Genomic DNA, 27225 nt, shown 5'->3' with positions numbered 1-27225 from the left:
GAACAATAAAAAGCCGTTTGTGTTAACCACAGACACATTATGTCTAAAAACAAGGCATTATTGGCAGATTGTGTTAACCACAGGCATATTATGTCTATGGTGTTAACTGGTTCGACATTAGCGGGGTCTCCATAACTTCTCTTTCCGCCTCTCTTAACACAGAACTTTTGGTTACATTTCAAAATATTTGCACCATAACTGGGTAGTGGGGAGAGCTAAATGTTTGTTTTTTTCCGTCCCCGTGTCCATTACATCTGGAACAAACCCAAAGCATATTTTAATAAAATTTAATTTATATATCGAGTGGCGCATTAAGGCCAGCCATAATGCTCTGCTTGTGAAAGTAGATTTGTTGGGCATCACTTTGACACTCAGACAATAATTCTAAGGTTGTTTTCACACTAGATAGTCCGGTAGACTCGGTTCGGTTCGGGACCAATATTTATGAGCTTTTGTTTACATTTGAGCTGGTGCGTTTGCATTCACACTGCACTGTGCAGTCGAGTCAACCTGTTGAACCAACCTATTCCCCCGCTCGCCTGTGGGCGGGCGCTGCACCAAGAACTACTGAAAGAAACGACACAAAAACCTCTGAAGACACGTCTTCTTCTTCTTCTGTAAATAAAAATAAAAACGAAGTGGCATCAAGTTTTAGCAGTTTTAGGAGTTATATTTTGTCTTTTTTCAAAAATGGACTCAGCATGAGCAGAAGATGAGACAGAAGACCATGGAGAATATTGTTTTTCACACAAGGCAGCTGACGGCTCCATATAAGGTCAGAGCAATGCTGTTTGTTCACCCTGTGGAGCGGGTCCGGTCTGTTTACATTCAAACTGAACTCGAACCGCGCTGGAGTTCGCTTCTACCGGACCGAGACCTAGGTTTTAGCCCGGGCCAGAGTTCGCCTTTTTGTTCCGTGACAGAGTTCGATGATGCGTTCACACCTCCCTAAACGAACCGGACTTTCAAGGAAAACGAGCTAGAGTTTGATTAAAGCGGACTAAACAGGGCTAGTGTGAATGCACCCATAGTGTCACAATGCCAGACAGGACAAGGGGAAAAATAAATAAATAAATAAATAAATAAATAAATAAATAAATATATATATATATTTTTTTTAATACCTAGCCATAACATTTAAAAACAAAATCAATTTTGGTTGTTGAAAAATGTGAAAATCGTTACAATTGATAAAGAAAGAAAAATATTAATGATACTTCAACTGGCCTTGGGACAAAGGATGTTTCCTTTAACTTCACATTGTCTTGTTCAACCTGCAGTCACTACAGATGAGTGATTGTCAGTTTCTGTAAGATTTCTGCAACTGCAGCAGGTATTTCTGTTTACTGGTTAACTTCCTCAGCTGTCTCACATTTTAAGGGTCAACCCTACTCCATGTTTCAGCTCCTTTCATAGATCAGAACTCATAGAAGACACTTCTTAAGAGCAGATTTTGTTTTTAGCATTTGTTTTGGGCCATTATTTCATTACAGGACTCATATCTTTAAATGAGACCAGACTTTTTGGACAAATGGGAGCAGGTTTCACTTCAGATGTTTCATATTTCATTGTACCCAGACCACACTCAAGGCAACCTGTGTCAGGTGCAGCCTACAACCCAAGAACAAAAGAGAATCTTCTTATATTTGACAGTAGATTTAACGCTGGTTCTTAGAAACCTTCAGTTTTAAAAAAGAGCTCATGTAACTTAACTAAAGAGCAGCAAATACAGCTAGCCAATCAGTGTTTGCCCCCCACAAACGCCTATTAGCCAGAAACGCCCACTTTTGGCCTGCAGAGAACCCCTTCTCGGCAGGTCCATTTTATTATCCAAAGCTCGAATGTTTAATAGAAAGTGTAAAGGATTAGCTAGCCTGCTAGTGTTAGCCCTTAGCCTGGTTAGCAGTCCGGCCCCGTTACCCCACTTGTGCCTCAGCTCGCATCACCTCTTGGCTTTGTGCCATTTCCGTCCATGTCTCTGTATTTTTTTTTTTTTTAAGATGTGCAGCCTGTCAAGTCTTGTTTTTAGCTCTGGATGAAGATGAACTCAGTAACTACTGTTAAACTCGAATATGTTTGCTTGACTGTGCTCTGTTTTAACTGTAAATGAGCTAACACCAAGAGCTGGTGAAGCTGCTGCAATATTGTGCACTGCCATAAGGAGGAATGCCACATGGCAAACATTCATCCATCCATCCATTATCTTTACCCACTTCTTGCTTTTCGGTCACTGCCTTACCATCGTGCCCCCTTCCAGCTTCAGGCTCCGGTCTGTCATGACGGCCGTCTCCATGATCCTCCATCTGCCTACATGGACCGAACTCTATGGAACTGTTCGATTCCTTGGAGAAGTCTTGGATGTTCTCTGACTGCTGGACCCGGTTCTCGAGGGTAGCCATCGTCCATTGCCGCGGTCGTTATTATCATCATGCTGCTAATGGGACCACACTGCTAACAGTACCATGATGCTAACGAGATCATGATCTGCATATGACAAATAAACCTAACCGAACCTACTGAAAAAGTTGATATAACACTATCAATGACCACTAGTTTACTGTGGCAATGGTTGGTTTTCTGCCAGTGTTCACCTAAAAACATTATCAGCAAAAAACTGAAAGTAATGTAGCATGGCTATAGGCCTTAGAAGTTAACTTGGCGTAGGGCTTGAGAGTACTTTTAGCTGATATTTGAGTTATTAAAAAAAGTAAAACTGAATTTCCTTGCAACTTCCTAGGAAAAAAGTGTTTTTCTACATGCTTATTTTATATGGAAGTAAGATGGCAAATGTGTTAGTACTTTCTGATTTATTCAGAATTGCTGGAAAATGCTCAATGTTTTAATAAGTATTTTCATTAATATAATTTTATCAGTGTGGTCCTTCTCTTAAATTACCTAGATCTGATGTTAGCCCACAAAACATTTCCATCCAAAATACAATTTAAACAGAGCAGTCATTTGTGCTTTATTTAGCTAAAAAGAACAGTCTCACAATAGTTACCATTCATAACAGCTTTTGACTAAAATCTTAATATGACTATAGATTTTTAACACATTGCCATACTAGATGAATCATTTGTCTAATAACTTGCTAAGCTGAGTCCTATATATTATTCACGATAACATTTAAATCAACTGATTTTTGTAGTTTTACTTGAAGCTAAAATTATGTTATGCATTATTCTGTGCAGTGTTTGGTTTTAGTTCTTTTACTTTAATGCTATCTGAAAAAACAAGAGGAGCCATCTGCTCTGCCTTAGTCACTGTGCCAGCAGCTCCAGCAGTCAACAGTGGCAGCAGCGCAGAGTAAGTGTGACGGAGAGGGATCAATGAGGAATCAAGCGGCGTCTATCTCACACTACAGGCTGTGTGTTTTAATGATGTTCTTACAGGGACTACAATAAACTAATCAGCTGTGAACATGCACAGAGAGGAGAAAACAGAATGGATCAACAAAGCTACTAAAGATTCAGTTGCTAAGCTTCATTATGCCTCAAAGCATAGTTAAATCTATCAAAGTTGTAGGCCTTGTTTCTGACAGCAACACCAGCTGGGTGCCAGGTCTGAGGGCTTTGTAACAATCTGAAATATTTCCAGCTACCATTCAGGTGTGCAGGTTTTGGAAAGCCACTTTGAATTTATGAAGCTCTTTCAAGTTTATTCTGCCAATAACTTCCTTTCATAAGTGAACATAAAACTATGTTTAAAAGAGTTGAAGAAAGCAACATTATGCAGTACTAAGTCTTTAATTTGGAGGATTTTAGGCTTGGCACTGAGATATGACTATTTGGACGAACAACAAATTGCATCACCACAGTAAGCATACTACTAGATATTACATGCTGTGTCTTGATGATGATGTGTCAAGGGCTCATGCTTGCTAAGTTGTTGCAGCAGGGATAACAGGCAACCATCTGACATGGTTGTGTTTTCTTATATACATTATTAGAACTCAGTTTTTCTGAAGAGACTGAGTGTATGACATAGAATCAATAGTGGGCTTGATTTATTATTTTATTCTAGCATAGACAAACTAATAAGACAGTGTTCAATGTGGAGACTCACTGTAATTTGATGTATGAATCAAAATGCACATGAGAAAAACATTAACAGATAGCTCATGATAAGTTCTGAGAGACATGAAACGGTAACTGACAGTTCCTTCTAGTTATCTTTCAGCACTTTTTAGTTCAATTAGGGTGAGGTTCTGCCTCAAGTGGAAGAGTTCAAGTATCTCGGGGTTTTATTCACAAGCTTTAGTATTTTCTTGTTTGTTTGCTCTTTGTTTTAGCGAGTCAAATCAGTTCTTCTCATCCTGAACATTTCGTTGAGCTTTTGACCTTGTGTTAATCTGCATATGACAAATAAACATAACTTGAACTTGAACAATGTTCTCTGACAGGTAAAATATGAGCTGACATTTCAATATTTGCTTTACTGAAACTACAACCATAACTAGGTTGTTTCATCTTAAAACAGAGATGCAATAAATGAGTGTGCAAAGTTCTGGAAAAAACAAACACGTTTGTCCCAAGGTAAATATCACCCATGGCTATAAAGGGAGAGTAATATTATGCATCGTTGTGTGGTCTCCCTGTCTGTCTTGACTTTCTTTTAGCACAATATCATGAACCACTGTATGGATTTTAATAAAACTCAAAGAAAATAATCATTGAGTCCTGCAAATCAAAGTCTTGATGCATTCAAACATCATGTGTGTTAGTTTGCCTTCAGGCCTAGGCCCCGTTGCAAAAGAGATCTGGGATGTCATTGGGATTTGCCTGATTAAATAAAAGTTAATAAAGAATGTGCATCTACAACTGATTAACCTGTTAGGCTCAGCTGGATGGCTGCTGCAGCTCAGCAAACAAAAATGACTATATCCTTATGCGTGCTCAGTAATCCAGGTAGATGAATCTACCAGGTAACAAGGTTGAATCAGGTCCTATGTCAATGTCAGTGTCAATGTCAATTTATTTATATAGCACATAAAAACAACAAAAGCTGACCAAAGTGCTTTACAGTTCAGACAGATTAAATTTTTTTTTAAAAGAGTAAAAATGCATCTAGTGCCACTCAAAAACATAAGTTGACAATAAAAACAACACACAACAACAATAAAATCAGCTCAACTTGTTCTCAGTCTCTGCGTGGATGAAATGCCAAGGAATACAGATGAGTCTTGAGCAAAGATTTAAAAGTCTCAACAGTCTGAGCGGTCTTTAAATTCTCAGGTAAACTGTTCTACAGTTTTGGAGCAGCAACCGCAAAAGCCCGATCAGGTCCTATGGACGGATTCTTGTTAGCATGGGTGATACTAGAATCTGACTTTTAGGAAAGCTTAGCCCCCAGTGCTGACAATGGCTCTTAGTTTGAACAATGCAGTGGCCATTAGCATCAGGAACATTTGTAATATGTGTGTAAGTGTGTGTGGGTGGGGGGGTGGGGGGATGGTGTCTGGGGGTCCTCCCACAGAAAATTTTGAATTAAGTAGATGTCATTTCTTGCATTCTGGTGTATTTTAATGGGTTGTTTAACATATGGTTTTACCTACATAAGTAAACACTTGATTCAATAACTATTTTAGAGAGCACATCAAGAAGTAGCCTGACCAACAGCTCTCCTTGTGTGAATTGAGCACGCTCCGCTTCTCTCATGCATTCAAACACCCCGCACACGGTCGACATCTGCCAACAACTGCATCGCAGATGTACTGGCTAAGATGCTACAGACTCTTCTTCTCTCATGCATGATGTTGTCGGTACTGGAAGTTGAACTGGCGACTTTCCGATCACAGACCCACCTTCTATAACTTCTGTGCCTCCACTCCCTGTTTAAAAACTAAACTGTCGAGCCATCCATTATCTTTACCCACTTCTTCCTTTTCGAGTTGCGGGGGTCACTGGTGCCCATATTCAGCTATCATTGTGCAAGAGGCGGTGGACACCCTGGACAGGTCTCCAGTCCATCACAGGGACACATAGAGACAAACAAGACAAACAACCATTCACTCTCTCACTCACACCTAGAGACAATTCAGTTACCAATCAGCCTAACATGCATGTTTTTGGTCTGTTGTATTTAATTCTGCTCTGAACAGCAGATTGTAGTAAATTACATTTTAAACATTCAAGGTTTTTACCGTCCTAAACAAGTATGTATCCATCTGGAATTGATTCTAAAAGTTATTTTTTTGTTTTGTTTGTACATATTTAAGCTCAAAGAAAAAAAAAAGCTGAATATATTTTTATCAGACTGAAATAAAACTTTACAGTTTCTGTAAAAGTATTTCTGCTCATTACACAAGGACCCTCAGGTTAAGACTAATGGGAGCAGAATCTTAAAGACTTTGAGTTTGTTCAAAGTCAGTGCTGGAGCAGTTTTAAGCCTTCATGCTTACATTCAAATATGAACTCAATGCCTCAGCTGTGAGGACAGTGATCACCAGATTGACTCTTCTGCGCATGTATTTATGTGACGTTTATGTTCTGAGCTCAGAGTGTTGGGAGAAGAGCATTTAAATGAAAGGCAGACTTATTACCTTATCGATTTGGTGCACATTTTTAAGTAAACTGGAACACCAAACTACTACCAAATGTAGAAATGTAAAAAAAAACATTAGCTTGCCTGTTGCAGATAGCTTTTTAAACAATCTCAGTTTTGAGAAATACAGTTTAAGTCTGATTAAATTGACAAGAATTACAGTGTTTTTTTCTCATTGATGTTTTATATTATGTTCTTTTAATGTGAACTTACTACTCTTTATGAATGATGATCTTTATGTTGGAGTGAACTTTTTTTAAAATCTGTAACTTTGCTGGATTGGAGTATTTTAAGTGGAAACAACATCAAATGATTGGTGGAACATTGTATGTGAACGTGCACAAAAACTAAGGCAAAAAGTCAGAGTAAACAAAGCAACATCCATCCATCCATCATCTTTTATCCTCGTCTTCCTTTTTGGGTTGCAGAGGTCACTGGTGCCCATATCCAGCAGTCCCAGTGAGAGAGACGGGGGACATCCTGGACAGGTCTCCAGTCCATCACAGGGACACATAGAGACAAACAAGACAAACAACCATTCACTCTCTCACTCACACCTAGAGACAATTTAGAGTTACCAATCAAGCTAACATGCATGTTTTTGGTCTGTGGGAGGAAACCGGAGAAAACCCACGCATGCACAGAGAGAACATGCAAACTCCACCCATCTAAACTATTAATTTTTGGTAACAAAAAAATAGATTATTCTATTATAATGTCTATAGATGATAATCAGGTTGAACGAGTATATGAAGTTAAATTTTTAGAGGTTGTTTTAGATCATAAACTTAACTGGAAATCTCATAAAAAATACATGAAACTAAAACTATGCAGAAGTATTGGACTTCTAAATAAAGTAAAAAATACTTTAGAACTATCAACACTACATACATTATATTATTCATTTGTTGTTCCATATCTGACTTTTTGTATAGAAGTATGGGGCAACACAGGCAGCACGGTGGCGCAACTGGTAGAGCTGCTGCCTCTCAGCGAGCAGGTCCCTGGTTCAAACCCCGGTCCAGGGGCCTTTCTGGGTGGAGTTTGCATGTTCTCTCCGTGCATGCGTGGGTTTTCTCCGAGTACTCCGGTTTCCTCCCACAGTCCAAAAAACATGCATGTTAGGCTGATTGGTAACTCTAAATTGTCCCTAGGTGTGAGTGAGAGAGTGAATGATTGTTTGTCTCGTTTGTCTCCATGTGGCCCTGTGATGGACTTGCGACCCGTCCAGGGTGTACCCCGCCCCTCGCACAGTGATTGCTGGACATGGGCACCAGCGACCCCCGTGACCCAAAATGGAATAAGCGGGTAAAGAAAATGGATGGATGGGGCAACACTTCTAAAACCAACACTAAACCATTGTCTGTCATACAAAAGAAAGTTATGAGAATTTTATATAAAGTGGACATCAGAGAACACAAATAAATTGTTTATTCAATCAAATATCTTGAAACTAAGGGATCTGGTTAATTTAAAATGCTATTAGTTATGTTTAAACTAGAAAGAGATTATTGACATTTAATTTACAAAAGTTATTTTTCGTAAGCTCGTGATAGAAATAACGGAAGTAAGTATGATTTCAAAAGTAAACCTGTGCGTACTATTTTTTTAAAAATGTGCATTTCGGTGCATGGAGTAAAATTATGGAACAGTTTGGATGAGGAGTAAAAAAAATCCTCTACTATAAACCAATTCAAAACACTTTATAAAAAAAGAATGATTAACTCTTATACACTTTTGAGTTGTCAATGGGAAGAGTGATATATTGTTTGCAACTTGCTTTGTTAATTTAATGTACATGACCATGACATTTTTGTAATTATTGAGAAAGGGGGCAGGTCTATACAAAATTTTCTTCTTACTGCTCCCTCTTCACTTGTGTAAATAAGTGTTGTCAGAGAATGTGTTTGTAAACTGATGATCAATTTTTTGAATCGAGTGAATAAACTGATTGATTGATTGAAAGTCCACTGACTGGGATTTGATCCTGTGACCTTCTCACTTTGAGGCAACAGCTAAAAAAAAAAACTGAGCCACCATGACACCAACCAATCTCATAATAACTGTAATATTTTAGTAGAGTGTTGGGCTTCTGACAAGCCAAGCTAAGGGAAGAAAGCCCTGCCTTTTTGAATTTGCTTCATTGTATAGCCCCCATACCTATTTGTTTTTCTTTATACCACTTTGAAATGAGTGCTGCAATGGCATAAGCAGCCACACAATCAACATTATATTACAGCTGTATGAAAAAGTTTTTTTTTGGGTGAATGACTAAATTCATGCTTTGCAGGGAGTGAAGACATCTGCTCTCACTCATGTAGTTGCGGGACATTTTTCTCTTCAAAAACCACAGAGCATGTGGAAGGGCATTAAGTGTATAACAGATTATAAAGGCAGAAGTGAGCAATGTCCTAGAGACCCGTCACTAGCTATGTTTACATGCGCAGAATTCTTTGACCGGATTGAAATGTGTTCTGTTTGAATAATTCAAATGTGTTGTTTACATGGGCACAATCTGTTCATGATGAGCGTTTACATGCAGCGGGCTTTGTTCTGAACAGCAGTACTGACATGCGCAGAGTGGTAAACTCTCCTTAAAAAAACCACCGAAGAAGAAGTTCTACTTCCGGGTGAACGTAAACAAACCTGAGCACCCAAAATGGACCCGCGACAGGTTTTAATGATGGTGGAGACGTTATTGCACTCCCTGACTGAGCTACAGGTAATAGAAATCATTTTGAGCTCTTTAAAAGTTTCTAGTAGAAATGTTGTGTCGCTCACCGACCAGTTTTACTTCCCTGACATGCTAATATTATTAGCGTTAGCCAGGCGGAAATGGCAAAGTCGCACATGCGCAGTCAGGTCAGTTTTTCACCATCAGATAAAAACGAACAGATCAAGCGTTTACATGCGCACCGATCGGGTTTCGGATCGGCGTAAACCACCCGTTTCGTTCTGATCAGAAATTATAACGGATCGCGCCGAATACACAAAAAATAACCCGAACGGAGTGTTTACATGACACACTTTTATTCCGACCGGCCATTTGATCCGGTTACTTATGTCCATGTAAACATACCAACTGTCTGATGCCCTCAACAAGTTCTATGCACGCTATAAGACCCGAACAGACCACACAGCACCAGACTCACCTCACCACCAGAAGAAGAGCTTCTCAGCATGACCTCAGCCGAAGTAAGAAGTACTTACAAGAGGATTAATCCTCACAAAGCAACTGGCCCAGACAACATCCCCGGGAAAGTGTTGAAAGAATGTGCCGATCAGCTCTGCGAGGTGCTGGCCGACATATTTAACTCCTCACTTACCCTGGCGATAGTTCCCACCTGCCTGAAGACCGCCACCATCATCCCAGTTCCAAAGAGCTCTACAGTGACTGGTCTAAATGACTACTGGCCAGTAGCCCTCACCCCGATAGTCGCTAAATGCTTCGAAAAACTGGTCATGACCCACATCAAAACAACCATCAGCAAGGCCCCTCACCAGTATGCATACCGTGAGAATTGATATACAGAAGACGCCATCTCCTCTGTGGTCCACACTGCTCTCAACCACCTGGGTCAGAAGGACTCCTACGTCTCTATGCTCATTGTGGACTTCATGTCTGCCTTCAATACTATGATCCCAAAAACCCTGATAGACCATCTACTCACACTAGGACTAAAGCCCCCCAGTATACTCCCACGTACGCCCATCCGCACGGAGGTACGCATGTACGTACGCACGCAGAGGGTTGAGACTTCATACTCGAGTGTCCACCCTGAGTGGCTGCAGAGCAGCTTCGCAGACAAGGGGCGTTTACCTTCGGGACAAATTGAGGTCGCCAATTGGTCATTTGCTGACACGCCTATTGGATTGATTGACAGGTAAAAAAAAAAAAAAACGAGAGCTGGCAGCCCCAGCCACAGCGTTCTATATGTTGTTAATAAAAAGTTATAAAAAAAAACAACAAAAAAAAAAAACGGAGCGCTGGCTCTGCAGCCCACACATCAGATCAGCCCACCAGGAAATCTCCAGACCCTCCCGCAGCCATGTTGGACCTGATTTTAATTCACTCATGACAAATTCCTTCATTTCTCACAATTTCAGTCAAGCATCAACGGAGGAGGAAGAGATTGCTTGCCTCTTGGCAAAAAACAAAAGAAAAGGCCAGATCAGGGATGAAAAAGGGTAATTTAATACATTGGTGTCGCGTACAAAAAAGTCCATCGCCAGGCAGTTTATTGTGCGACACGTCGTAAAAATTTAGCTTTGCGCGGACACGCCCTGCGGAAGTACACGCTTACCTCCGCGTACAGACACGCGTACCTTCACGTACGGACGCGGGAGTATACTGGGGGCTTCAGCCCCTCCATTTGCACTTGGGTTCTAGACTTCTTAACAGACTGCAGTGAGGATCCCCAACTTCTCCTTCTCCACCATAACCTTCAGCACTGGCTCCCCCGAGGGCTGTGTGCTGAGCCCTCTTTTCACTTGGCTCACATATGACTGTGCACCGACCCATCCAGGATGTCATATTGTAAAGTTTGCAGATGATACAGCGGTGGTGGGATGTATAACAAACAATGATACCAGCTACAGGCAGGAGGTTGAAAAACTGGAGAGCTGGTGCAGGAAGAACAACCTTTACATCAATGTGAAGAAGACGAAGGAGATGGTCGTGGACTTCAGAAGGAGCAAACACCACCTACACCCCACCGAAGATAGGACGATCTGCGGTGGAAGTCCAGGACATCCTTGTAAAAGAGATTGATGATCTCAATGGATTTCTTCCTGGTAAAATAAAGGTATATAAAAAAGTGGTCTCCAGCAACAAGTACTATACTTGGGTGTGCACCTGAACAACAGCCTCATTTGGGGCAACAATACTACCAGCTTGATCAAGGAAAGCTCATCAGAGACTCTACTTCCTCAGGCGGCTGAGGTGAGCTAGTCTGGGAAGCTCAGTCTTCATCTCCTTCTACAGGTGTGCAGTGGAAAGCACTCTGTGCTCCAGCATCAACATGTGGCATGGAGGTTGCACAGCTGCAGAAAGAAAATCTCTGCAGTGAGTGGTGAAGGCTGCACAGAAGTCTGTTAGAGTCAGCCTCCCTAACATCACAGACATCTACACCTCCAGATGCAGGACAAGAGCCACCTGCATCATGAAGAACCCCACTCATCCAGCACACACACCTTTTGCCTGACTTCCCTCAGGCAGGAGGTTAAGGAGCATTAAGTGTAGAATCACTAAACTGAGGAACAGCTTCTACCCTGAGGCTGTTCAACTGATGAAGCTCTAATCAGGGTAATCACTGTGAAAAATCTCATCATGTTGCTGCTGATCTGTTTCATGTTGTTGTGTTCATTCGTGCTCATCTGCTCACACAGACTTGTTCGTGCTACTGGTCGGCGTATTGTTTTTATTGTTTCTATGCTTCTAGTGCTTAGTGTATTTTAGTTAACATTTTTCTTAGTTTGTATCTTAGATCTTATTACTGTTTTTCTTTTACATTTTAATATTTTGTTGGTTGCAACTGGGACCCTGTGTACACAATTTCATTCCACCACATGTAGTGGAATGACAAATAAAGACTCTTGAATCTTGATTTACTCAGTGAGAAACTGCAGCACAGAACTCCTAGGAATCTAGGAGTATTCCAAGGAATATTGCAGAGTCTCCACGCTTCCATTACTGTACCTATTTTTGCTTCCCTTACTGCCAACAGACACAATACAAACTCAGACAGTATACGCCATTTGCAATTTGGAAATTTGTCACAAGAAACCACCACAGTTTCTGCCAGATGGTGCACAATAATGAGCTAACAAATGGAATGTTTCCCTACGCTGCCCGGCCGAGGTTTGCTCTCTACAGACCAGCAAAGCCACAGAGCCTGTATTGATGCACTGTCTCACCTGTGTAAAAAGTTGTGTTGCTTTCATGGGTTGTTTGATGTTTAACCCTTGTGCCATCTTGAGGGGTCGTTCAGACCCCCCTCACAAAACCCACCCACAAGACCGGGTGGGGGTGGGTATCCAGACCCCACCTTCCCCGTGTATCGGGGGGAGTCATCCAGATGCATTGTGTGACCCCTCATATACCCCCGAGGTCTCAATGACCCAACGATACCTGCGTGTGTGTGTTTATGTCATCCAGACCCCCCACATATGACGTACCCTCCAGGGGGCAGACCCAAGGATACGTGTGTGTGTGTGTTCCTGCATGCGTACCAGCCAGCCAGCTAGCCACGCCTCATCGTATCCCCGGGTCTTTCTTCTCACCCAACACCTGCCTGGGTGAAAGTGTGCTCACTCTAAACTCCACCCCCCGGCCTGTTCTTTTTTTCAAAGATAAGGTGGCGGCGGCGATTGAGGATTTACCCCAAAAAATAAAATAAATTAATTAAAAACTAAATATTAAAACAAAATAAAATTAACATTTCTTTTTTTTCCCCTCTCTCTCTCTCTCTCTTCCCTCCCCTTCCCCCTCAACTTTTGTCATTTCGGTAGAGCTCCCCCCCCCCCCCCCCCCCCATGGCAAAACCCCCCAAAACAAACAACAAACAAACAAACAAAAAAATGTCGGTGTCTCTTCAGGCAGTACATGCCCAACAAGCTGGCCAAGTAGAGCATCAAGTTGAGGGTGGCGTACGACGCGTGATCCAGCTATACGTGTTAAATGCAGGTGTATGCAGGCAAACGCGACAAGAGAAAAACCTAGGCTGCCGCATGGTCCTTAACCTCACCGAGGGACTGGGGCCCGGGCACAACGTGACGTTCGACAACTTCTTCCATGCTGCGCCGCGACTGGGCCTGACGGCGCTCGGCACCATGAGAGCCAACAGGCCCGAGATACCCGAGCGGCTGCTCAAGACCAGAGGCCGCGAGGTAGGCTCATCGTGGCTCGCCTTCGTCCGCTGACCCGTCTCAGTGGCCATCGTCTCGTACGTGACCAAGCGCAACAGGAACGTACTGATCCTGACCACCGCCGAGAGGCACCTGAGTAGCAGCGGCACCTCCTCAAATGTCAACCGAGATGACAAATAATAATAAGTAGAGTGTGTGGCGGGTGGCTGCGGCAAACCCCTCGTGATGCTCCACTACAACAGCACCAAGGGCAATGTTGACAACCTGGACAAGGTGCTGACCACGAACAGCTGCAGGAGAAAGACCAACCGCTGGCCCGTGGCTCTCTTTCACAACATGGTGGACGTGTCCATGTACAACACATTTGTGCTGTGGCGGGAGCTGCGTCCTGATTGGCTGCCCAGCAAGTGCAACAAGTACAGGCTCTTTCTGGAGCGGCTGGGCAAAGTGTGTGTGGAAGAGCTGTTGGTGGCGGATGCCACAGAGGACGACACATGGTGGCGGAACGAAGCCATCGCCGACAGAGCGCCTTCTTCTCCCGAGAGTAGTAGGAGGAGGAGGAAGAGGTGCGGGCTGTGTCCCAGGAGCAGGGATGCCAAGATGAGAACATGATGCATCAAGTGCCGCGTGTACGTGTGTGGATGGTGTACGCTTCAGTATTGTGTGGCGTGCGGGCGTGACCGCATGCCTGTGCCCGAGGAACGGAGCTTAATGTGTTGTGCGCGCGCGCGTGTGTGGGGGGTTTCACCGTGACCCCCCCGCATGAGACATTACCACGGGTGCACAAGGGTTAACTACCTTTCTGAGTCCTGTTGGAAAAGTAGCTCTTAGATTTCTAACAAATTCTTCAAGCTGATCTTTAGCAGAGCATTTGAAGTAAAATGATCCAATAGCAGTTTATCCATTTTTCCAATTATGTCTTGATCTCTTCTCTCTGCCACCTGCCACGCATACTTGTCCATCGCAATGACGATCATACTCTTCACCTGTTGCCTGCTCTATATAAGAACACCGTCCATGCCAAGTCTCTGCCAGATTATCGAACACTTTTTGCCAGTAGATGTCTAGCGTTTATTCCAAGCCCATGCCTGATTTCCTTGTCACAACCTCACACCTGTTTCCTGGGTTTTCCGTCTTGTCTGCCCCATGTCTGATTAGTTCTGCTCATCTGATTCTGGTAACTATGACTTCTTTCTGCCCATCGGTTTTTGGAATAAAGATTCCACTCTGGATTTGTTTTCTGACCTTGGCTTCCTTGTGTATGACCCTTGCTTCATCACTTGGACCACGGTTAAAGTTTGCCCCTCTGTCGGATCTGCTCTCAGCATTAAAGGCCTCTCTCTCCAACTGCTTGCCCACCACTTACGGTGACATCTAACTAATGCCGCTCCTCCAAGCTCTGGGAGTTGGCTCTACATCTCACCTAACTCCCCTCACCTGTCTGAAAATGTTAGTGGCTATTTCCTGCTCTTATGTGCATTCCCTGAGACCTACAGCCTACTAATGGTGTTCTCTCTCCAGACCAGTTCCTGTGCAAAGATCCAGACTCCCGCCTTATCACAATAAAATTGATAAAACGTTCTTAATGTCCGGCTGAACTTTTGAATCCAAAACTTGGGTCTTGTCAATTTAAACACAGCCACTATAAATTTCTGACCGATCACAGAAAAGTTGATGAGAGAAAAAAATTTCAGCTCAAACCTTGTGTCGAGAATGGGCTCTGGACGCCCCCAGAGAAAAAAATTACGTTTTTTTGTCATGCAAAAGCAGTTTTTTTTTCTCCCACTTTTTAATATGAGAACCAATCCAGCTTCATATTATAACTTACTTCAGTATCTTGAGGGGAATAGATGTGTCCTTGATGGCAACAATGACTCCACCATGGTCTAGATACAGAATATGATGCTCCTCTTCAAAAACCTTTCAGAGACATTTATAAAAGGTTTAAAAAACACCAGTTTAATTTATCAATGATGTGTTTCACTTACAAAGTAAAATGAAACCAGATGGATTCAAAACATGGCCTTTTAATGAATATTTTAAGGATTTTCCTCAGAACAGACAAGGTTCACAGAAAGAACAATGTGAAGACAAAGCAAAGAAAACATGGTGCACCTGTCTCCATGTCTTCCCACAGTCTGAAGTGATGTACATTTCTTCTTTATACTCCACCAGCTTGGAGCCCAGGTTACCTGAGGGAAAGATTAATGATACAGTGTTCTGCTATTGAAACAAACAAGAGTAACAAACTCAAAGAAGAGGCCAGAGAGTAGAGAGAAGAGAAAAAGGCATGAGGATTTCTCACTAAGACCTTTTTGATTGCTTTGCTTCTGTTTTTAACAAGTGATCAGACAGAACCAACATACCTTACAGATGTGTTTTAGATTAGCTAAATGTGTAGAAATATAGGAAACCAATGATTTTTCATGACAAAAGTTCCTCATGAACATTTCAGTGGACAGCACTTTGACTTTAACACACATCACAAAGCTGCACCCTCTTTAGTTGCATATTTCTTACTTTCATTATTAGTTCCAAAAATCTGCATTACAATTTGTAATGTATGAACAGATAATTTTCCTCTTGATTAAATCAAACATCAGATCAGCTCTTTACCCTCTCTATGGTCCTCGAGTGGTCATGGGAGTTTTCCCATCCAGTCTACATGTGTTTTGTGGACTTGGAGAAGGCATTTGACTGTGTTCCTCGGGGTACACTGTGGGGTACTCTCAGTGAGTATGGGATTGGGGGCCTGCTGCTACGTGCTGTACAGTCCCTATACAAGCAGTGCGAGAGTTTGGTTCGCATTGCCGGTAGTAAGTCAGACACCTTCAGGGCGGGAGTTGGACTCCACCAGGGCTGTCCTTTGTCACCGATTCTGTTCATAACTTTTATGAACAGAATTTCTTGGTGCAGCCAGGGGGCGGAGGGATCCTGTTTTGGTGGTCTCAGAATTCCATCTCTGCTCTTTGCAGATGATGTGGTCCTGTTGGCGTCATTGTGCTGTGATCTACAGCTCTCACTGGAGCGGTTCGCAGCCAAGTGTGAAGTGGCTGGGATGAGAACCAGCATCTCCAACTCTGAGGTCATGGTCCTCAGTCAGAAAAGGGTGGATTGTGCTCTCCAGATCGAGGATGAGGTTGTACCTCAAGTGGATGAGTTCAAGTATCTCAGGGGTTTGTTCACAAGTGAGAGAAGAATGGAGCATGAGATTGACAGGTGGTTGGTGCAGCAGCGGCAGTGTTGCAGACTCTGTACTGGTCCGTTATGGTGAAGAGGGAGCTGAGATGTAAGGCAAAGCTCTCTGTTTACCATTCAGTCTACGTTCCTACCCTCACCTATGGTCACAAACTCTGGGTAGTGACCAAAAGAATGAGATTGCGTATACAGACAGTTGAAATTAGTTTCCTCTGCAGGGTAGCTGGACTCTCCCTTAGAGATAGGGTGAGAAGTCAGATTACAAATCATTTAGTCTTTTTTAACACTTCCCTTTAAATTTATTTTGATTTTGCACATTTGTTTTTTACATCACATTGTATTTTTAGGACAGGATTGGATAATGAAAAACTTGTAAGCTCAAACAAATAAATTTTAAATAAATAATTTGAATGATATTTTGATATATATATATTTTTTTGCTTCATATTTGCTTTTTTTTTTACATGCTTCATATGAGCCAAATTAAGCCTTTGTCAACTTTTAAAATCCTTATAAAACCTAAGTGTTAAGGACCAGGCCTCCCTTGCAAAAAAGATCTGTGATCTCAATAGGATTTGCCTGGTTAAATAAAGGTTAATAAAATTAATAACACAATAAAAAAACAACATATCAAGTGCTAAAACTGACTGTTTTTGTGTCTCTAGCTTAGCTGAATTTTAAATCAGCAGCTAGATTATATATATATATATATATTATATATATACATATACAGGCATATTAAATATTCAGTCACTGATTGATCGTATGAATCTGGGGCTTTACCTACTTCGGCACATCAAAGTCTACATGGTTGGAAACATCTTGAATTTTAATGACAGGAAAACAGAAGTGATGGTATTTGGCCCCAGAGGCTTCTGTGAGCCTCGCTTGGTACCCTGGAGGTGCAGGTAAAACCAACAGTTTCTAATTTGCTCCTGGAGGTTAAACAAAAAAATGAGCCACAAAGCTTAGGAGGTAACTGGAGCCATTTTCAAAACCTTATTTTCTCTTTTATGTGTTGTTCGTGACAACTTAATTGACAGCTAATGGTACAGTATGGCTGTTTAAGAATATTTGTAAAAATTCTGTTTCTTGTCTGGATAAAGATTTTTTTCTAACAGAGAAACAAAACATGGAAAAACATCTGGATTAGTGTATTAAGGGTACACAGTTACAGCATCCTTGGCTTAGAACCATCCAAGTTTACTGATTTCAAAAAATACACTCATGTTGATGTTTCATTTCCCTGGATGTTAATGCAACGAAGCAAAACTATTCTAAAATTCTAATTTCTGTATACTGTGATTGTTGGTAACTAGTTGAAAACACAAAATAACATAAAAAGATTAAGCAAAATTTGGCAGAACCACAATGAATTGGTACTTTTTACACAGTTGTATTTATTCTCAACAAATAAAAATCATGACATTTGCACAACATTCTTGCAAAATTGGTGCATTTTGGTTCATCACGATTTAGTAGCAATTCATTCAACCTTTATTTATATAAGTTAATCCTCTGGGACTCATGTACTGTACAAGAGAGACCTGAATGTCTCCATTCAATCTTAAATTGGTTTTGTTGGTGAGGTCCTGTGACTCCATCCATCCATCTTTAACTGCTTCTTCCTTTTTGGATTGCGGGGAGTCACTGGTGCCCATATCCAGCTGTCACTGTGTGAGAGACGGGGACACCCTGGACAGGTCTCCAGTCCATCACAGGAACACAGAGACAAACAACCATTCACTCTCTCACTCACACCTAGGGACAATTTAGAGCATATGAGTCAAACTCAAGGCCTGGGGTCATAATGTGACCCTCGTAGACATCTCCTCTGGCATCCAAGATGATATGTGAAAAGTAAAATACTTCTATCTCTTGAATTTTTTCAGTAATCGTTGATTATGATGTTGAAAGCACAACATGGAACATTTGAGTATCTGATTTGAGATAATGTAGATTCTGAAATTGGCCCCTAGTTTGAAAAAGTTTTTTTTAATTTCAGCCCCCTTTTGTAAGTGACTTTGACACCCCTGATTTAGAGTTACCAATCAGCCTAACATTTTATTATTATTAACCTTTATTTAACCAGGCAAATCCCATTGAGTTCACAGGTCTCTTTTGCAAGGAAGGCCTGGGCCTGAAGGCAGACTAACATGTAAGGTTTTGGTCTGTGGGAGGAAACCATAGTGCCTGGAGAAAATCCAGACAGCACAGAGAGAACATGCAAACTCCACCCAGAAAGGTGGGGTTTGAACCAGCAACCTGCTCGCTGAGAGGCAACAGCTCTACCAACTGAGCCACCGCCCACACCCCGTGACTCATGCATGGAAATAAATAACCTTTGCAAATGTTTCAAGACATTCTGGAAACTCTTTTGCCCATTTTGTTTGCAACTGGTTATCAACAATTGAAGCCTAGTCAGATACAGGCTTTACAAAGGGTTATGAAAGAATATACGGCCATGGTAAACTTTAGAAAAATGTGCGTAATGATGTCTTAATATCAATACTATACACAATATGTATATGTGTCTGACATGCTTAAGTGATAAGTGACTATACAGGACATTAGAAAAGAGAATAAAGCAGGAACGGTTACTGGCACAAACACAACTGTTCTGTAAAATGTGCAGTTTTACTCCATTTCATTACCTACTGGATGCAAAGATGGCCTCAAGCTATTAAAATTTGTGTAAAATCTGAAAAGGTGCAGATAAGTTTCTTCATGATCTAGTTACAAATGAAGTTCTTTTGCTCCTCTTTAGGCTGAGCACTCTCCAATAAAGCCTGGTTTTGCATAGAAAAAAAACAACTTTCTGTTAATGAGTGCCAAAATTGTGCAATGTCCATGAATATTAAAGGAAAATAAGCAGGCCCAATGAAAAAGAGGTATATTACCTACCAGCACCCATGATGAGACCTGGAGCTGATTCTTTAGTGTGGACAGTACCAGATACATAGGGGTTATCTGCCCAGCGCAGATGAAGGTGGAGGTGGCAATCCGGCTGCAGGAGAGAAAACATCATTAATCCACCACATTGTAACAAAAAAAAAAAATGTGGGTGGGAATCCAAACTCTTCCTTAGCTGTGTTTAATGAGTTTTACTAGACATACACCAGATAATCTCACTGTAAAAGTAGCTTAGCACAAAGGTTTAAGTGCCTGTAATTGACACTTCACTATCATCAAGAAAAGGACACTTAAAGTTAATTTTTCCTCTGTGGGTTAGACAGTACTTTTCAATACTTCTAACATGGAGTTATCTCTTTGGGTCATAAAGATAAACCTATTGTGTGTAGGAGAGGGGATGCTTTCAGCCATTCTTCAACAGATGGAAAATTATGCAGGCAGACCTACAGTGATACACTGTCTTCTATCTGGTAAGCCAGATAGTAGATACCATAACTTGTGGCATCACTGAAGCAATATGTGTTCTGTCAGTGTTAGAAATGAAGGCTTCTCCATGTTTGATTGATGTAGTAGCTTAAATCCAGGAGAGCAGCTTTTTCACAAGACAATTCTGTTGAGGTATTGATGAGCTTATTGGGATGACAAGGTCGCTGTCAGAGATCCAACTATGTGTGTGTCTATCAAAGGAGGGAAACAAGTCTTACGCTGATATCTGCATCTCCTGTCATATCTGTCAACTTATGGGAACAGTAGTTTAAATAAAAGACCAGACTTGTTCCCCTCTATCTCTCAGTGTGGTTTAATGTATGAATCTCAGACGTTGGGTGACTCATTGCTTTTTGCGGTGTAACCTTGCAGCATCAACTTTGACAAGATGGATGGCAGAACTAGGCATTTCATGCACATTTCTTAAAGCACAACACTCATCCTTCCTACTCCCACTACAGTCATAGCATTTTTTAAACTTGTCTGAGGCATTGCAGAGTGATGGATCCTGGCAAGTGGAGGAATTTTATTTACCACCAGGCACAATGGTGGAATGGGATGCCAATAGTACCTTGGCCACAGTAGATTAGTTTAGGGCATCCCAATCATTTCAGGACACTACTTGTAAGAAACATAAAAGCATATTGTTGTCAAATGATAGGGGCGGCCAGTTAACATATACATATATGGTGAAAGCCATCTTGGATTCAGACATGGCAATGCAATATTTGATATGGACCTTTCATATACCTAGATGCAGACACATACCACAATTGAAAGTGGCACATGGCTTAGTTTTGATTCAATCATTTGAGAAAACTTTATATAAAACACTAAAAAGCATGGCTGCACAACTGCAGGATTTTGCAGTTTATACTGTATGCCACGAATGCTTGCAGAAGTGGAGGAAGAAGCCACCTCTCCTCTGTCCTGTGCGTGTGCTCTCCTGCTACGTTGTGTGCATGGCCGCATCACGCCCCTCTCAGCATCTTTTTGTGCACTTCAGAGACCAGTCTCGAGAACTTCCTCTGTCTGTTCAGCACCTGTCACGGAGGCTTTGTGAGGCTGTTTCACAGGCATATATTTCATCTGGATCTCAGCCTCCAGAGGGGCTCAGAGCTCACTCCACTAGAGGAATCTCATCTTCCATCGCTCTGCATGGAGGAGTGTCAGTGAAGGGCATCTGCACAGTAGCTTCCTGGGGTTCTCCGAGCTCATTCATTCATTTTATCTGCGTGATGTCTTCAGTTTCTCCCAGACTCCCTCTGTCCTCAGAGTTGTGTCAGAGTGATGATGCAAATGTTTTAGTGAGCCCTCCATTCTGCATGTTGTCACAACAGCAGGGTTTGACATTTCAGCCTTCAGGCTGACGCAGAAATTATTTTTCTCTCTGCTGCTCAGCGCGTCTCAAACACACAGATTCAGTGGCGCACGATTACACATGATTTGAAGGCTCAATAAAGATTGTTTCAAAGAGTGGAAGAAGATATCTGTGTGATTGTTGTACTGAACGGACTCAGTGAGGCATAGACTGCATCCTGCTTCACTTTTAACCCACTAGCGATAGCCTTAAAGGGCGAAGTCTATACAAAATAGAACATTGGTTACGTATTGTAACCCCAGATTCTATGAGTATACTGTAGGCACAGTACCTTAAGATCTTGGTCTCACTGGCTCCTAAATGTCTGAAGAAAAATGCTATTTGGAAATCTGTTCCTGGTCTCAGTGCAATTTATAGCAATTGGGTAGGGCCCACAAAGCATGTGGGTATGGACCAAAGCCTTCAGTGCTGTGCTGCATGTACAGGGTAAACCTAGAGTGGGAAAGGTTTGCAGGAGTGTGGGAAGGGTTCATAATGCCTTAAAATAGACATAAATAATAAAATAAATATAATGCCGCAACTTCACTAATTTTCACCTATCACGAGGGTCTCTGGAATGTGTATATATATATATATATATATATATATATATATATATACACATAATGTATTTTTCGCCCTATAAGTCATGGTATTTTTGCATGCCCTGCCACTTACAGGCTGAAGCGACGTATTTATGAAATTTTTCCCATATTTATAAACCAATTTTTGGCTGAGATGTAACAGTTTTCATTCATTCTGACTGACAAAAATTAACATTACCATTTTCAGCCACTAGATGGCACCAGAGTAGTAAGACATGCCGTTGTATCATGTAATAGGTACAAGTGGCTATAATGACAAATTTAAAAAAGTCCAAGACAAAAACAGCTGGACTTCATTTATTATAGTTTATACTTTATAGTTTTTGTCTAGAACTTTTTTGAATTTACCATGTCCTGGTTGACTGAGAATCTTAACCAGATATTATTGACTCAATTGCCTTGCTATAGCATGCCACCTTCGTTCTGCTTGCTGCTTGGAGCAACCATCAAACCAGCTGCACCGCCCTGGCGAAATGCAGCTAATTTGACCATTAAAGTGCATTTATTAGTAAAAGTTCAACTGAGACGCACCTTTGCTATAATTTCAAGCAAACAAATAATTGTTTTAGGTGCTTTTCTTGTTAAATTTTGAAGAAACGCGCAGCGATCCTCCTTCCTTTTCTCCTCCATTTCTGCACACTCCAGGGAGCACCGAGGCAGCAAATACTTTTGAAATACAGCTGATTTGACTGTAAAAGTGCATTTATTAAGCAAAAGTTACACTGAGACACACCTTTACTATAATTATGAGGAAACAAATAATTGTTTTTTAGCGTTACTCTTGTTAAATTTTTGTTAAAGTCCTCCCGTGCATGCTCCTGCGTCTGCCATTTGGCAGCCAAACGATTTTTGACTCAACACTGGCCCACATTTCTGGTTTGTTAGCGGTGACGCGTAACAAATGCGACGTGTCAGGGGTGACGCATCATAGATGCGACATATACGACGAAGCAACATATTTTTGGATTTTTCCGCGTTATTAGACAAATATGGACTGGTGACTTATAGGGCGGAGCGATGTTTATGGCAGAAAATATGGTATGCACACACACATACATACATATATATATATATATATATATATATATATATATATATATATATACACACACACAGAGGAGGGACAGTGGGTATATTGGTAGAAAGATGTTAGAAATGCAGCTGCAGGAAAAAAGCAAAGAGGAGATATATGGATGCAGTTAGAGAGGACATGGAGGTAGTTGGAGTGAGGACAGAGGATGCAGAGGACAGAGTGAGATGGGGGATGACGACTCGCTGTTGAGACCCCTGAAGAGAGAAAGGCCAAAAGAAGAAGAAGAAGACACGAGGGGGACATCCGACACACATTGAATGCATCACTCTGCTCCGCCTCTTCGGTTCTGATGGACCGGATAAATTTCAGAAAGCTCACCTCTGAATGAGACATGGATGCTTTACTTGTGAGTTATGAAACATTTTGAGTTGTGTTCTCTTACAGTGTTGTCACATTACAGACAGTCTTACAGTGCCAACCACAGCAGTGAATGATAAAAGTTAGCGTTCTAGCTTTAGAATTCATTTATTTATTTTTTATCAGTTTAGCATTAGCATCTGCTATTTTTTTAGTTAACGAATTAGCGGTTAGCAAAGCTAACTTTGGGGAGTGGTGGCGCAGAGGTTAGAGAGGTGGGCTTGTGATCCGAAGATCGCCGGTTCACGCCCCGGCCCCGACAACATCAAAAATTGTGGGTGGGGTAGGTGAAACACCCACACTTGCCCCCACCCTCATTCGCCTCACTCTGGGCCCATGAGCAAGGCCCTTAACCCCCACCATGTGCTCCCTAAAAAAACAAAACAAAAAAAAAACAGGTCTCTCTTGAAAATGAGTTCTCGTGGCTCAATGAGACTAACCTGGATAAATAAAGGCTAAATGAAAAAAAAAAAAAACTTCTACGTTAGCTGTGCCCACCACTGGGGTGACCATCTTAGAGTTTTACATGGCAACCCATTTGTCAATTGGGACCTTTTCTGCAACCACACAACAAAACAGAAGTCAGCATGATGCTTATTTTTCAAGTTATCAAATGTAAACTGGTAACATACATACACACACACACACACACACACACACACACACACACACACACACACGCACACACACACACACGCACACACACACACACACACACACACACACATTATTAAATATATACACATATATACACACCTGGATCAATTTTATTTGATTTTCCTTTTACATTCAATTGTAAGACGGGTACTGTAAATGGGGAAATAATTAGCAGTCTGAAGTCCTTTCTAGAAATCTGTTTTATTTTTTGCGCTGACTAAAAAAAATGTTCTTTGTGCAGCCTTCACTGTGTCACTAACTTTAATATATTATTTTTTTCATCTCATTGGTGGCAGGAGGTTTGAACCCAAAATGCAGATTGGACACAAAGAGCTAAAAAAAAAAAAAGCTGTCAAGGCAGCAAGACATACAAAAACACAAGGAGGGCACAAGAAACAGAAAAAGGCATGAGGGGGACCAGACAGCATGTGGAAAATTCATTCATTTTATTGAACCTTTATTCATACAGGTAAAAATAAAGATGATGATGAGTCATGATGGTGTTTCAATGATGACTCCTTGTCTCTCCACTGAGTCCTGTATGCACAATGCTCAACTAAAACTGGACTGAACACTGACAGAATAAATAGGCTGGGGCTGATGAACAAAATGATTGTGAATGTGACTAAGGAGACGGGACAAATGGAGATGGGCGTGGCAGGCAGACTGGAAAAGTGCTAAAGGAGAAGTGCATGGTGGTGCAGAGGAACACGGGAACAAATAAAATTTAAGTGGCAGGACAAAACACAAGAATTATTAAACCAGCAGACCCAATCATAAAACACAAAGATAATTTTTAAAACTAAGTGTAAGGATGGTACCATTTGCTGGTTCTGTTTGTGTCTGTGTTTCCCTAGTGTTTCCTCGTCAGTATAATTGGTGCCACCTTTGTCTCGTCACAGCTGTTGTAATCGCGTCTTGTCTTGTCCTTGTATATAAGCCTCCTGTTCTGTTTTGTTCCTCGTCGGGTCGTATTCGTTGGGTCTTCATGTTTCCTGCGTCTTCTGAGTCTTCCCTGAGCTTCCTGAGTCCTTTTGAGTTTCCCCCTGAGTCTTCTAGTTCATGTAAGTTTTGCTGCCACGTCAGCTTATTGTTTTGTTACCTTTTATTTTGTCATTAAAGTATTTAGTTTTTTAATCTGCCGAGTTGAGTCCTGTCTGCACAACTGGGTTCGTTCCTGTCCACCAAATCCTGACATTACAACCCGACCACATATCAGAACCCAGCGGGCAGGATTCTCTCGGCAACTTACCTTTTTTCCTTTTTCCCTCCGAGCTTCTTGAGATGAGCAGGTCCACAATCCGGTGCGGCGGGTTCTGCACCAGGCCCGTCCGCTCACAAGGACATTATGACCAGGAGGTGGAAATCCTGTCCTCACTACTCCTGGTCCTCGAGGAGAACAGAGCTCGGCACCGGGGAACCCACCAGGTCCCTGTTTCTGAGTCCGCCTCACCCGGCTACTCGGGGTGGACGTCGGGGGAGGACGAAGAAATCGAGGACAAATTCTGTGTTGTTCCTGTCCCCCAACTCTCCCGCCGTCACCGGGGAGGAAGAAAGCAGTCCCGGGGGCAGTCCGCGGCGGCCGGCCCGGTCTCGTCGGCTGAGCAGAATCTTAGAGTTGGTTCTGGTGTTTCTGTGGGACCCGGATCCGCCGCCTCACCTCTCAGGTTTCCGGTGGGGGCGAGGTCCGACATCCCGCGGGAGCTCCGGTCCACTCCTGTTCGGTTCGGCGAGTCCGGTCCACTTGACGTCACAGGGGCGGATTCCGTGGCCTCACCTTCCAGGTTCCTGGTGGAGGCGGAGTCCAGCCTCTCACCATCACACCGTGCCGCGGCTGTCCAACCCAGTCTGACCGAACCTCCTGAGCAAACTCCCAGTGACTCTGTGGGGGCGTGTTCCGCCGCCCCACCTCCCAGGTTTCCAGTGGGGGCGACACCTGACACCACACCCTCACATAGAGACATTTGTCCATCAGTCGCATATTCACCCCATGAATTATCCCAAATAAACCACACTCTGCAAAGCCTCTTTTGTTCTGCTAAAAATAACCAGGACTGTCTAGATACTGTGCTCACCCTTGCCGAAAAGTTTTTATTATCCCAACCCGGTTTAGTCCAGCGACCTGAATATCAGCAGCTTCTTGCTGCACTCAGAACTTTGAAAATTGAACATGATTCTGACTCAGCACCAGCATCAGAAGACCCTGCCTCTGTAGACCCACCGTCCACGCTGCACGCAGCCCCCGAGGTTGACCCATCTGCTAAGCTTCTCGCTCCTTCTTCGCTCGCTGAGGTCCTCGCTCCTGCTCCGCCAGCTGAGGTCCTTGCTCCTGCTCCGCTCACTGAGGTCTTCGCTGAGGTTCTCGCTGCTGCTCCGTTCGCTGAGGTCCTCGCTCCGTCCGCTGAGGTCTTCACTCCTTCCGAAGACTCAGCCGCCAAAGACTCAGTCGCCATTTCAGAGGTCTCAACGTCCACCGAGGGCCCCAGGTCCGCCGACATCGCTACGTCCACCGAGGGTCCCAGGTCCGCCGACGTCGCTACGTCCACCGAGGGTCCCACGTCCGCCGATGTCGCTACGTCCACTGAGGGTCCCACGTCTGATGACGTCGCTACGTCCACCGAGGGTCCCAGGTCCGCTGACATCGCTACGTCCACCGAGGGTCCCACGCCTCCAGAGGGTCCTACGCCCACCGAGGGCTCAGTTCCTGCCGCCGCAGCAGAAGAGTCAGTTCCTGCCGTCGCAGCACCCAGGGTCTCTCCGTCGTCTGCTGCAGAGCCACAGGCCTCTCTGACAGCAGCAGCATCTCCCCAGGCCTCGTCACCTGCTGCCAACTCTCAGGTCCCCTCGTCGCCTGCTGCCAACGCTCAGGTCGCCTCGTCGCCGGCTGCCAACTCTCAGGCTCCCATGCCGCATGCTGCAGCTCTCCAGGCTCCCACGCAGCACGCTGCAGCTCCACAGGCTCCTACGCCGCACGCTGCAGCTCTCCAGGTTCCCACGTCATCTGCGGCTCCCTCCAAGTCTCCAGAGGGGTCGACGCTCTCCAAGTCTACAGAGGGGTCGACGCTCTCCAAGTCTCCAGAGGGGTCAGCGCTCTCCAAGTCTCCAGAGGGGTCGGCGCTCTCCACATCTCCAGAGGGGTCGGCGCT

The 27225-nt window shown here is 42.9% G+C and overlaps 1 protein-coding gene across 1 annotated transcript in view; it reads right to left on the bottom strand.

The window, feature by feature from the left end:
• The window catches only part of sorcs2 (sortilin-related VPS10 domain containing receptor 2), a 690706-nt gene that overhangs the window by 135788 nt on the left and 527693 nt on the right, over positions 1 to 27225 (bottom strand). The window contains exons 11-13 of the mRNA XM_037675240.1: positions 19513 to 19615; positions 15526 to 15602; positions 15239 to 15330 (exon numbers count right to left, since the gene is read on the bottom strand). Of these exons, the coding sequence (XP_037531168.1) occupies positions 15239 to 15330; positions 15526 to 15602; positions 19513 to 19615 (272 nt within the window). The remainder of the gene's footprint in view (positions 1 to 15238; positions 15331 to 15525; positions 15603 to 19512; positions 19616 to 27225) is intronic.

The sequence above is a fragment of the Nematolebias whitei genome, chromosome 1 (assembly GCF_014905685.2).
Source record: "Nematolebias whitei isolate Nwh7 chromosome 1, NemWhi1, whole genome shotgun sequence".
NCBI lineage: Eukaryota > Metazoa > Chordata > Actinopteri > Cyprinodontiformes > Rivulidae > Nematolebias > Nematolebias whitei.
Note: the sequence above shows the minus strand (reverse complement) of the source record. Positions and strands in the feature narration are given on the sequence as shown.